Source organism: Capra hircus, chromosome 3 (genome assembly GCF_001704415.2).
Source record: "Capra hircus breed San Clemente chromosome 3, ASM170441v1, whole genome shotgun sequence".
Lineage (NCBI taxonomy): Eukaryota > Metazoa > Chordata > Mammalia > Artiodactyla > Bovidae > Capra > Capra hircus.
In genome coordinates this window covers 25,169,652-25,183,541 of record NC_030810.1, presented here as the reverse complement: position 1 = coordinate 25,183,541, position 13,890 = coordinate 25,169,652, and the positions used below count along the sequence as shown (strand labels likewise).

Below are 13,890 nucleotides of genomic sequence, written 5' to 3'. Positions count from 1 at the left end.
CAGTAACAGCTTTATTTTGCGGGGCTCCAAGATCACTGCAGATGGTGATTGTAGCCATGAAATTAAAAGACACTTACTCCTTGGAAGAAAAGTTATGACCAACCTAGAAAGCTTATTCAAAAGCAGAGACATTCCTTTGCCAACAAAGGTCCATCTAGTCAAGGCTATGGTTTTTCCAGTAGTCATGTATGGATGTGAGGGTTGGACTATAAAGTAAGCTGAGCACCAAAGAATCGATGCTTTTGAACTGTGGTATTGGAGAAGATTCTTGAGAGTCCCTTGGACTGCAAGGAGATCCAACCATTCCATCCTAAAGAAAATCAGTCCTAAATATTCATTGGAAGGACTGATGTTGAAGCTGAAACTCCAATACTTTGGCGACCTGATGCTGGGAAAGATTGAAGGCGGGAGGAGAAGGAGATGACAGAGGATGAGATGGTTGGATGGCATCACCGACAATGGACAGGAAGGCCTGGAGTGCTGCAGTCTGTGGAGTCGCAAAGAGTTGGACATGACTGAGCAATTGAACCTGCCTCTTGAGAAATCTGTATGCAGGCCAGGAAGCAACAGTTAGAACTGGGCATGGAACAACAGACTGGTTCCAAATAGGAAAAGGAGCACGTCAAGGCTGTATATTGTTATCCTGCTGATTTAACTTATATGCAGAGTACATCATGAGAAACGCTGGACGGGAAGAAACACAAGCTGGAATCAAGATTGCCGGGAGAAATATCAATAACCTCAGATATGCAGATGACACCACCCTTATGGCAGAAAGCGAAGAGGAACTAAAAAGCCTCTTGATGAAAGTAAAAGAGAAGAGTGAAAAAGTTGGCTTAAATCTCAACATTCAGAAAACTAACATCATGGCATCTGGTCCCATCACTTTATGGGAAATAGATGGGGAAACAGTGGAAACAGTGTCAGACTTTATTTTTGGGGGCTCCAAAATCACTGCAGATGGTGACTGCAGCCATGAAATTAAAAGACGCCTACTCCTTGGAAGAAAAGTTATGAGCAACCTAGATAGTATATTCAAAAGCAGAGACATTACTTTGCCAACCCAGGCCCGTCTAGTCAAGGCTATGGTTTTTCCTGTGATCATGTATGGATGTGAGAGCTGGACTGTGAAGAAGGCTGAGTGCTGAAGAATTGATACTTTTGAACTGTGGTGTTGGAGAAGACTCTTGAGAGTCCCTTGGACTGCAAGGAGATCCAACCAGTCCATTCTGAAGGAGATCAACCCTGGGATTTCTTTGGAAGGAATGATGCTAAAGCTGAAACTCCAGTACTTTGGCCACCTCACATGAAGAGTTGACTCATTGAAAAAGACTTTGATGCTGGGAGGGATTGGGGGCAGGAAGAGAAGGGGATGACAGGATGAGATGTCTGGATGGCATCACTGACTCGATGGACGTGAGTCTGAGTGAACTCCGGGAGATGGTGATGGACAGGGAGGCCTGGCGTGCTGCGATTCATGGGGTGGCAAAGAGTCGGACACAACTGAATGACTGAACTGAACTGAACTGAGCAACTGAACTGAGCTGAACTAGATGATGGAGTATCTACGTGTGGCAAATGTATTTACTCAGAGAGCCTGTTAGGAGAGGTAATATTATCCATTTTTATATAAAAAGAAACTGAACTTGAGACATAAAATATTTATTTGAGTAAATAGTCGCACAGTGACTAGCAAAAGTGATTTTGAACTCAGGACACTCTTATTCTTAAATTCCTTGCTTTCAGGAGAGTTAGAAGACAGGCCACAAACTGAAAGAAAATATCTTCAAAAGATATATTTGATATAGGACTCTTATCCAAAATATACAAAGGATTCTTCAAACTCAACAAGAAAACAAACAACTCAAAAAAATGGGTCAAAGACCTTAGGAGACACCTCACCAAAAGAAGATATACAGGTGACAAATAGCCATAGGAAAAGATGCTACATTATATGTCATCAGGAAGTACAAATTAAAAGAACAGTGAAATACCACAACACACTTATTAGAATGCCCAATATCCAGCTGATAGCACCAACTGCTGGTGAGAACATGGAGCGACAGGAACTCTCATTCATTGCTGATGGGAATGCAAAATGGTCCAGCCACTTTGGAAGACAGTTTGGCAGTTTCTTACCAAAAAAAATATACTCTTACCATATGATCCAGCAGTTATGCTCTTTAGTACTTACTGAAGGGAGTGGAAAACTTATGTCCACACAAAAACCTAAACACAGATGTTTATAGAAGCTTTATTCCTAATTGCCATAACCTGGAAGCAATCAATATGTCCTTTAGTAGGTAGATGGATGAATAAACTATGATACATGCAGGCAATGGGTTATTATTCTTCCCCCCACTAAAAAGAAATGAGCTCTCAAGCCATGAAAAGACATAGATGAACTTCAAATATATAGTATTAATTTTAAAAGTCCATGGTACATTCAACCTTCCCCCGTTGTTAAATAGAATAAGTTCCTTTAACTATTCACCAGAACTTTTAAGTGCCTGTGCTTTCCTTGGATTACTTATTAACACAGCAGATTTACTTGATTTGGGTCATTTTTCTTTAATTTAAAAACAAATTTGCTGTCTTTTAGTGTTACCAAGTTCATATACAGCTCGCCACATGACAGGCCGATAAATTGAGTTGTTGAAGCAGGGAATAGTGACTTGATTCAGAAAACCAGGAGACAGAGAAGATGGTAGACTAGTGCCCCAAAGAATCATCATACCTGACTTAGAATTCAGGCTTCTTTTATACTAAAATGAGAGGGCATGTGACTGGTTGTTGCAAACCTCTTGGTGCTAGAATCCTTTGTTCTTGCAGCTATCCTCATAGGTAGGTCAGGTTACAATATTCCTGTAAACCTCCAACAAGACAAATGTTACTCTCTGTTCTGCCACTTTTTGACTCTATTTGAATGGAAAAATATTATACCTTTGAAGATCAGAACCTTGAGAATGTTCTTTCCTGTTTATTTCCATGCTATTGGCAACATTCTTAACTTTAGAAAAAGTAATAGCATACAGAGTGTAAAGTAAAAGAGATCCAGTGTGGAGTTGCATTTGTTCTAACCTATTAACAGTTTTGTCATCAGCTGACAGGAAGAATCAGCTTGAATTCTTGCCTGCTGTGGAAGGTGAAAGTGAAGTTGCTCAGTCCTGTCTGACTCTTTGCGACCCCGTGGACTGTAGCCTACCAGGCTCCTCCATTCATGGGATTCTCCAGGCAAGAGTACTGGAGTGGGTTGCCATGTCCTTCTACAGAGGATCTTCCCAATCCAGGGATCAAATCTGGGTCTCCCACATTGGAGGCAGATACTTTAACCTCTCAGCCACCAAGGAAGCCCTACTGTAGCTATCATGCTTTAAAAATGTGGTCTTATTTTTGAAATAAAAGTACTGTAGAATCCCTTAGTTTTGAAAAGAGGAGAGTTTGTTGAACAGTTTAAATATATAAACTTTTTGTGTTAATGTAATAGAATATATACTTGTCAAATTAATTCATTAATTTAACATTAATTTGAATCATTGTTTTCATGCTCTCACTGGTCATTTTATCCCAAACTACAAGTCCTCATTCACAGAATAACAAAAGGAGTGTTTGTTGAGCATCTACTGTGTCTAGACAATGTTCTTAATACTTTACACATATTAGCTCAGCCTTATCCCATCCTTGTGAAAAAGTACTAGTTTAATACCATTTCTATTATGTATCATTAGGGCATCTGTGGGGTTTTTGTTTGTTATCATCTGTCTTATAGGTATATATCATCATCTTCCCAAGTGTTAGTCGCTCAGCCATGTCTGACTCTTTGCAGCCCCACAGACTATAGCCCACCAGGCTCCTCTGTCCTAGGAATTCTCCAGGCAAGAATACTGAAGTGGGTTGACATTCCCTTCTTCAGGGAATCTTCCCAACCCAGGTGAATTCTTTTCTGTCTGAGCCACCAGGGAAGCCAAAACATTCTTCAAAATATCTTTAAGACTTATTTATAAGGACTTCTAACACTTGCAGTTGTGAGATCATACCTCTAAGAATAATCATGAAGTTGATATTAAGTATCCTTGTCTCCTTTATTAACCAGTTCTGACAGAGGTGCTCTGTAAGCATCTCAAGCATCATTGACAGGAGAGGGGAGGCCTTATTTCAGGCTAATTCTTTCCCAAATAGTCTGTTGTCGTTCAACTTAAAGTATTTGAGGAAGCACCCTGCAATATGAGAACTTTTGTAAACCTTCAAATAAAAGGTAACCTTTTCAGTGAGAGAATTTTATATAGAACCTAATCATGTACGGCATTACGGACTGGATGGACGTGAGTCTGAGTGAACTCCGGGAGATGGTGATGGACAGGGAGGCCTGGCGTGCTGCGATTCATGGGGTCGCAAAGAGTCGGATACGACTGAGTGACTGAACTGAACTGAATCGTGTACTTGTTGTTTTAGGGATGTAATTGTCTTATGGAGTTTCTTTATTCTGTGTCTCTCCTCCAATTTGTTGTTTTTTAGGTGTTATAATAGTCATATCTGATTCCCATGTGCATTGGAGCCATTTATTTTCATCTCAGAGACCTTTTTTTTTCACTCAATTATTATTAACAGTTTTCTTAATGATAAACTGAGGCAATAACTAGACAAACAGGCTTCATTCTTACCCTCATAGAATCTACTACAATGGTAGACTTACTAGCTTTTTGTCCTCTCCACTTTACATATAAGCTTTATTCATAATTGCCTTAAGCTGGAAGCAACCAAGATGTCCTTCAATAGGTGAATGGATGAACCATGGCAAATCCAGGAATATCATTCAACACTGAAAGTAAATGAACTTTTAAGACATGGCAAGAAATAGATGAACTTTAAATGCATACAATCAACCTTCCTATCTGTGGATTTTGATCTGCAGTTGTTTGAATCCACAGATGCTGAACCTGCAGATAAAAGAGGACTGACTATACTATGCCATTTTGTATAAATAACTTGAGCAACTTTTGTACTTTGCTTTCCATTTTATTGTATGCCTAAAATTACTCTTTAAAAAAAAAAAGTCTTAATACATATATAACAAAATCCTATGCCCATTCAGCCCTTTCAACAAAACCCATTCAACAACACCCATTTTAGCATAAAAATATGCAATGAGTGATACCAGTGATATTTTAGTCATAAAAATTCTACTTTTTTGTCAGTCTTCCCAATCCTTCAGTGTCCAGAAGATTACATACCCAGATTTGCAGCAATTGTGTAGAATTAAATAAGAAAATGAAGCTTTCTTGACTTTATTCTGTGCTGAATTTTTGAACCCATTTTTAATCTCTTCATCTACCATGATGGAAAGTCAGAGAATTAAGTCTAACATAACCAGAAAAAACTGAATAAAGACTTGAAACAGATTTTGAAATGAGTCACAATCCTTCATTGTATTAGAATAAAGCAATCTTGTGATTGAAAGATTACCTTTATGTAGAGGTTAATTATTATGATGTATGTATATCTAAATGTAAAATTTTAAACTATAAAGTCAAACAAACCTGCAGCCATAATCTTTTCTTTTTCCACTTTCTTGCAAAATAAATACTCCAGTGATAATATTGATATCACAGTTGATTTCACAAATATTATCTTTCACAGATATTATCTTTGATTTCACATACATTATCTTTCTGTATCTTCATACCAACTCTGTGAGAGAGAGAGAGAGAGAGAATAGATTGTATTACCCTATTTTATAAATCAAGGACAGATTGTATTACATCATTTTCTAAGTAAGAACCCTGAAGTACAAAAATTCTTAATGATTTTGCCCATTATCATTGGGCGACTTGAGTGCTTTAGCCAGGCTGGAACCTCAGCCTTCTAACTTCACATCTGTTATAAGTTTTTGTCATGAATCATAGCAAAACTTTGGTGCTAACTTCTTGAAGTGACTGTCTGAGTAACTTGTCCCTCCAAAGGGTCCCCAGCTCTACTGAGACTGCAGTAATTATCTTTTTTCTGTCTGTTCCTATGTAAATCTCCCCAACTGGTATATATGTTCCTTTAAAATAGATATCATGCCTTATGTTTAATCAGCACTGGGCACCTAGTAACTTAAAAATTCCTGACCCTTTAATTTCCTCAGTGCAGAATGAGGCCTACCTGGTCACCTGTAGACTGAGGAGAAAGTACTGACTACTGTCCTCTTATCTTCAGGAATTATTAGTAGCTATGGGGAAAGTTGGTGGCTCAGTGGTAAAGAATCTGCCTGCCAATGCAAGAGACTCAGATTTGAACCTGTGTCAGGAAGATCCCCTGGAGAAGGAAATAGCAACCCACTCCAGTATTCTTGCCTGGAATATCCTATGGACAGAGGAACCTGGTGAGCTACAATCCATGGGTTTGTAAAAGAGTCAGACAAGACTTAGCGACTAAACAACAACGATGGAGAAGATTAATGTTGATAACTGTGGAGACAAGCCCATTAAAGAGCCAGTGCATTTGTAGTGCCAGGTACTTTTAGTGAGTGCCTTCCTCCAGTTCCTCCTAAAATATACCCTTTTTTGATTTACGTTTGGACTGTATGCAGCGATAGTTACAGTGAAAGTTAATCACTATTTTTCTTCCCTCAATCCTAAAAATAATGACTGTTGGAGTGATAAAAAGCTCTTTGGCTATTTCATTATAGTTTCAAAGCCATCTTTTATTTATCTTATCCTATTTAACCCTTTCAAGAGTCCATTGAGGTAATTAGGGCAAGGATTACTCACCTCAATTAATAAAAGAGGAAACTCTAGCTTAGAATAGAGAAATGACTATTCCAAGATCAGGAGGCTAGGCAGTACTTAAATTGAGATTTTTCTGGCTCCTCCAGGTCTCTTTCCATTACACTGCACTGCTTCTGATTGTCAGTGACATTTACCATCATTACTATTTCATTACCAGAGGATTTCAGAGTGGGGGAGGAGAACTTTTTTCAAATGAAAAAAATGAAAGTAGTGTGGCTTGAAATTTAGCTTATGCTTCTTATCCAACTTAGCTTTGCTTTTATTTGTACTGAAATGAAATAAATTGAGCTAATTGTGATAATTATGTTGGTGGATAGAAATGACAGAATCAATGAAGTTTTATTTGTTTGTTTGTTGTGTTAATCAGGTCTTCTAGCATTTGTGAAGTACACTGCCAAAATATCTAGATGCAAAAGCAAACAAACAAAAACCACTAATGAGGCTAAAAGAAAGATAACAATAATCAAAGACATGATTTTTGTATAATCCATATGACAGCATACACTGCACATGATTGAAACTATGTAGATATTTAGGTGACATTTATGTTTTCCATTCCAGTATTTGTCTTCAGATAATTAGCCTAATTATAACACGTTAGAAGTGTAGTTAGAACTAACCCACTATTAAGTGTGGTACCTATGAATTTGCCGATATTTGGGTTTCCTCATATGTCAGTTTAATTCACAGCTCCCCAAAAGTTACAGTGGATGTTTCCAGTGTGCTAATGGATACCCTATTTTATTTCTAATAATAATATAGAGAAACTTTATATCATCATTACATTAAATATGTGTTATTTTACTACCACCAAGGGAAAAATACATCTTTAGGCTATTCAGTATTGTTTGAGTTCCTTTTCATAGACAAAAGTTACATGTACTCTTTCCCATTCTATTGTTTTCCTCTGTTTCTTTGCATTGATCACTGAGGAAGGCTTTCTTATCTCTCCTTGCTATTCTTTGGAACTCTGCATTCAAATGGGTGTATCTTTCCTTTTCTCCTTTGCCTTTTGCTTCTCTTCTTTTCATAGGTATTTGTAAGGCCTCCTCAGACAGCCATTTTGCCCTTTTGCATTTCTTTTTGTTTGGGATGATCTTGATCACTACTTCCTGTACAATGTGATGAACCTCTGTCCATAGTTCTTCAGGCATTCTGTCTATCAGATCTAATCCTTCGAATCTATTTGTTACTTCCACTGTATAATCATAAGGGATTTGATTTAGGTCATACCTGAATGGTCTGGTGGTTTTCCCTACTTCCTTCAATTAAAGTCTGAATTTGGCAATAAGGAGTTTATGATCTGAGCCACAGTCATCTCCCAGTCTTATTTTTGCTGACTGTATAGAGCTTTTCCATCTTTGGCTGCAAAAAATGTAATCAGTCTGATTTCAGTATTGACCATCTGGTGATGTCCATGTGTAGAGTCTTCTCTTGTGTTGTTGGAAGAGGGTGCTTGCTATGATCAACACGTTCTGTTGGCAAAACTCTGTTAGCCTTTGCCCTGCTTTGTTTTGTACTCCAAGGCCAAATTTGCCTGTTACTCCAGGTATTTCTTGACTTCCTACTTTTGCATTTCAGTCCCATACAATGAAAAGGACATCTTTTTTGGGTGTTAGTTTTAGGTCTTGTAGGTCTTCATAGAACCATTCTCTTTAAGAAAATTAGAGATACCAAGGGAGCTTTTTATGCAAAGATGGGCACAATAAGGACAGAAATGGTATGGATATAACAGAAGCAGAAAATATTAAGAAGAGGTGGCAAGAATACAAAAAACTGTACAAAAAATATCTTCATGACCCAGATAATCACGATGGTGTGATCACTCAACTAGAGCCAGACATCCTGGAATGTGAAGTCAAGTGGGCCTTCGGAAGGATCACTACGAACAAAGCTAGTGGAGGTGATGGAATTCCAATTGAGCTATTTCAAATTCTAAAAGAATGCTGTGAAAGTGCTGCACTCAGTATGCCAGCAAATTTGGAAAACTCACCAGTGGCCACAGGACTAGAAAAGGTCAGTTTTCATTCCAATCCCAAAGGAAGGCAATTCCAAAGAATGCTCAAACTACCACACAATTGGACTCATCTCACATGCTAGCATAGTAATGGTCAAAATTCTTCAAGTGAGTCTTCAACAGTACGTGAACCGTGAACTTCCAGATGTTCAAGCTGGTTTTAGAAAAGGCAGAGGAACCAAGATCAAGTTTCCAACATCCACTGGATCATCAAAAAAGCAAGAGAGTTCCAGAAAAACATCTATTTCTGCTTTATTGACTGTGCCAAAGCCTTTGTGTGGATCACAAGAAACTGTGGAAAATTCTTAAGGAGATGGGCATACCAGACCACCTTACATGTCTCCTGAGAAGTCTGTATGCAGGTCAAGAAGCAACAGTCAGAACTAGACATGTAACAACAGACTGGTTCCAAATTGGGAAAGGAGTATGTCAAGGCTGTATATTGTCACCCTGCTTATTTAACTTCTATGCAGAATACATCATGAGAAATGCTGGACTGGATGAAGCACAAACTGGAATCAAGATTGCTGGGAGAAATATCAAGAACCTCAGATATGTAGAGGACACCACCCTTATGGCAGAAAGTGAAGAAGAACTTAAGAGCCTCTTGATGAAAGAGGAGAGTGAAAAAGCTAGCTTAAAACTCAGCATTCAGAAAGCTAAGATCATGGCATCTGGTCCCATCACTTCATGGCGGATAGAGGGGAAACCGTGGAAACAGTGACAGACTATTTTTTGGGGCTCCAAGATCACTGCAGATGGTGATTGCAGCCATGAAATTAAAAGATGCTTACTCCTTGGAAGAAAAGTTATGACCAACCTAGACAGCTTATTAAAAAGCAGAGATATTAATTTGCTGACAAAGGTCCATCTAGTCAAAGCTATGGTTTTTCTAGCAGTCATGTATAGGTGTGAGAGTTGGACTATAAAGAAAGCTGAGTGCCGAAGAATTGATGCTTTTGAACTGTGATGTTGGAGAAGACTCTTGAGAGTCCTTTGGACAGCAAGAAGATCCAACCAGTCCATCCAAAAGGAAATCAGCCCTGAATATTCATTGGAAGGACTAATGCCAAAGCTGAAACTCCAATACTTTGGCCACCTGATGTGAAGAACTGACTCATTGGAAAAGACCTTGATGCTGGGAGAGATTGACGGTGGGCGGAGAAGGGGACAACAGAGGATGAAATGGTTGGATGGCATCACTGACTCAATGGACTTGAGTTTAAGTAAACCCCGGGAGTTGGTGATGGACAGGGAGGCTTGGTGTGCTGCAGTTCTTGAGGTTGCAAAGTGTCGGACACAACTGAGCAACAAAACTGAACTCGAACATGAACTGAACATGTTCTCATTTCCCTAAATTAATTTAAATCTCAAAATAGTTATTTAATATCTGACTCACTATAAAATTCAATAGAAATTAATATATGTTAATTTCATTGGTTTGACTAAACTTGGTTAGTGTTTTAGATCATAATGGTAATAAAACTAAATGTCTGTGCCAGGTACTGTGCTAGGTACTTTATAAGTATTATAGACTCATCAGCTATAATGATCTGAACTTCTGGATTAATATTGATTTGATCATAAATGACATTGTTACATTGTATAGAAAAGTTTTTTAATGCCTTCAGCAAACAGTCTTCTAGATACACTTTCAAACAAGATTATAGAGTATTGCCTTGGGAATTGAGAAATGGAGGTATTATTATCCTGCTCAGAAAAGTAGCAGACATGCTAGCGTGGGGAGGTGTATATGATTAGCTTTATTTTAGGCTTGGTGCAGTTTCCTGAAGCCCCAGCCTATTGTCTGATAAAAACTAGCCTTGACCAATGTAACATTCATATGTGGAAAAATTTCAGATTTTTAAAGCCTCCCTTTGAATGTAATGCCTAGACTACTAGAGTGAACTTTAATTTTGCTTCAGAAATAATAGAAAATGTCTAAATATCATTTTTTTTTTGTAAAATATAACCTCGTTTTGTTTACAAATGATGGATTCTACGTTTTACAGATGTGTCTTGCTGAATCAGGGCTCTCTTATCCCTGCCATCGACTTACAGTGGGAAGAAGATCTTCACCTGCACAGACCCGGGAGCAATCTGAAGAGGTAAGCATGTTTGTTAGCTTTTCATCAAACATAATGTCTGTCCTCCACTCACCTGCCCACTTCCTATTCTTTTTTATCTGCCGCAGCAAAGAATAGGTAGAGTTAATGTAGCATGAATAACTTTTCAGTAAATTCTTAAAGGCAGAAACTTTCCAAGCAAGATTATTGCTAATGTGCTGCTTCTTGTTCTGTAAATTTCATGTTTGAAACAGACAGAATTGGGGTGGATCAACTGAAATGATTTTTACTTAGAATTGTTAGGTTAACAAAGGAAGTTTTTAGTTGCTGACTGTATAGTGGACTACATTTATTAGAATTCACCCTGAAGGTCCTTTAACTCATTGAGCTGGATCAGGTTCTATGTGCCAAATATTGTCCTCAATACTAGGGAACAAAGATGAATAACAGTGTACCTATACCAAGGTGTTCAGAGTCAAAGGTGATACATTAGTAAACCAATAATAATGGCAAATGTAATAAATGCAGTGACAGCAGTGCATTACAGGGTGCTGTAGAAACAAAGAGGAGCAAGGAGATTGAACATGTTTATATATGTGGTATGCCTGTATGTGTCTTTGCAGGTCTGAACTATATTAAAAGGCAGGATCTTTTCCTTGGGTAACAATAGCACTGTGTCCAACCATGACTTGGGTATAAGGGAATGAGAAAGACAGCCTGGACATTGTAATTTATCAGTTTTAGAAGTATTTATTGGGACTTACTGGTGGTCCAGTGGTTAAGACTCTGTGCTTCCAGTGCAGTGGGGGCAGGTTCGATCTTTAGTTACAGCATGGGAACTCTTAGTTTTGGCATGTGGTATCTAATTCCCAGACCAGGAATCATACCCCAGGCTCCCTGCATTGGAAGCACGGAGTCTTAGCCACTGGACCACCAGGGAAGTCCTTCAAAAGTTTAAATTAGTCCCGTAAAACCTTTTCCATTTACATTCTATACAAAATACAGTTGCAATTTTTTATTTAAACTTAAATATTTTGGACATTTGTTATGGAAGCTGCCACAAAACCTCTCCCACTATTCTCTGAATATGTAATTGTATCATTTAAATATGTAAAAGAGAAAAGGGACTGAATAACTGAAGTTGTAATCTGTGATCATCCTGTGAAAATGACAATTTTCTACTCAATTTTTGGAAATCCATAAGGAAGGGAGATTTTCCCCCCACTGCAAATACTACTATACTATTTCTTTAGGTTTCTAAAAATGTTAATTTCCTTTAAAGAGCCCACACCATTTTTTCCAACACTATCTTGCTAATTGCTCATGAAAGGAAAAATAATATTGAGTTTCACTGCTTGAAGAAACTGCCAAAAACAATTCATTGAAATATTTTCTTCTACTGCTTGAGTATATTTTTAATGGCTAAAGTAAGTTATGCTTCAACCCTTTAATGAATAAATCTGCTAATATTAAAAGGAAGCCAACTAGCTCCACCCAGAATTCTTGATGATTTTATGATCTAAAAGGTGACAGTTACCTGTTTCATTTTATTTCCTTTTCTCACCCTCACCATTATATATGTTATTTGGGCATTCCATTCAGTGGAGTGTGTAGCTCAGCTGGTAAAGAATCTTCCCACTGAGCAGGAGACCTGGGTTTGATCCCTTGTTTGGAAAGATCCCCTGGGGAAGGGAACGACAACCCACTCTAGTATTCTGGCCTGGAGAATTCCACTGACTGTATAGTCCATTGGCTCACAAAAAGTCAGACATGACTGCAGGACTTCCACTTTCACTTTCAGTGGAAGGAAAAGTGGCTAAAGTAAGTTATGCTTACTTTATGCTTATTTATGGAAAAAATTTTCCCATAAATTAAGGAAAAGCGTATTAGAGGGTGGCATATACTTTAGATTAATGAAGGAAGAAAGTAGAGTGGGGTTAGGGAGCTTTGTAAAACTAAGAGAGCCACAGTCTTGGGGATATCTTTAAATCTGATTTTCTGGGATGAGTCCATTATTTTTCCTTCCCTGGCTAAGTAAATATACCACTTCCTCCAGGTGGCTGATGAGAAATGGGAAAGGAGCGATTTACACTTGCCCATCCATTTATGCCTCATTTATTTAAACATTTTTCAATGCCTTCTACATGCCAAACATTAGGATTCCAGTCTTTGTGCTGAAAGAGCTCACACAAAATAATATCTGCATTTTATCTCTAAGGGCAGGGTTCTGTCCTCATGAGGCAACTGGTTCCATTGTTGAGCATCTCTGTTGGTATCTACTACTGCTGCTGCTGCTAAGTCACTTCAGTCATGTCCGACTCTGTGCGACCCCATAGATGTCAGCCCACTAGGCTCCCCCGTCCCTGGGATCCTCCAGGCAAGAACACTGGAATGGGTTGCCATTTCCTTCTCCAGTGCATGAAAGTGAAAAGTGAAAGTGAAGTCACTCAGTTGTGTCCGACTCTTAGTGACCCCGTGGACTGCAGCCTACCAGGCTCCTCCGTCTATGGGATTTTCCAGACAAGAGTACTAGAGTGGGTTGCCATTGCCTTCTCCGCTGTTGTTACCTACCCTATATTAAATCAGAAGCTATGACTGTGTAGAACTGTGTAGAACCCAGTGGTTCTACTTCTTTCCTCTTGTTTTAACCCTTCTCTTACATGACTTTGTGTGTTTCAAGAAAGTTACCACTTTGCTATTGATTGTCTTCAGCCTTGAGTTAGGAAGAAGATATTTGAGACCAGTAGTTAAATTCAGGTTTTGAATTTTATGCATTGTACTTATGTGTTCTTTAACTGGGGGAATTGTTTTTTCTTACATTGTCCTTCTAGCCCTGCAAATACATTTTCCTTATAATTAATATTTTCTCATTTCTTCCCATCTTCCCTTTGTTCCTGAGCTCCCTTTCAATGCTTATGTGCATGCTAAGCCGCTTCAGTAGTGTGTAACTCTTTTGCGACCCTATGGACTGTAGCCTACAAGCCTCCTCTGTCCATGGGATTCTTCTGGCAAAAATACTGGAGTGGGTTGTCATGTC

General features: G+C 38.5%; 1 protein-coding gene across 1 annotated transcript in view; it reads left to right on the top strand.

The window, feature by feature from the left end:
* The window catches only part of FAF1 (Fas associated factor 1), a 478,462-nt gene that overhangs the window by 289,267 nt on the left and 175,305 nt on the right, over positions 1-13,890 (top strand). Inside the window, exon 9 of the mRNA XM_005678443.3 lies at positions 10,800-10,895. Within this exon, the coding sequence (XP_005678500.1) occupies positions 10,800-10,895 (96 nt within the window). The remainder of the gene's footprint in view (positions 1-10,799; positions 10,896-13,890) is intronic.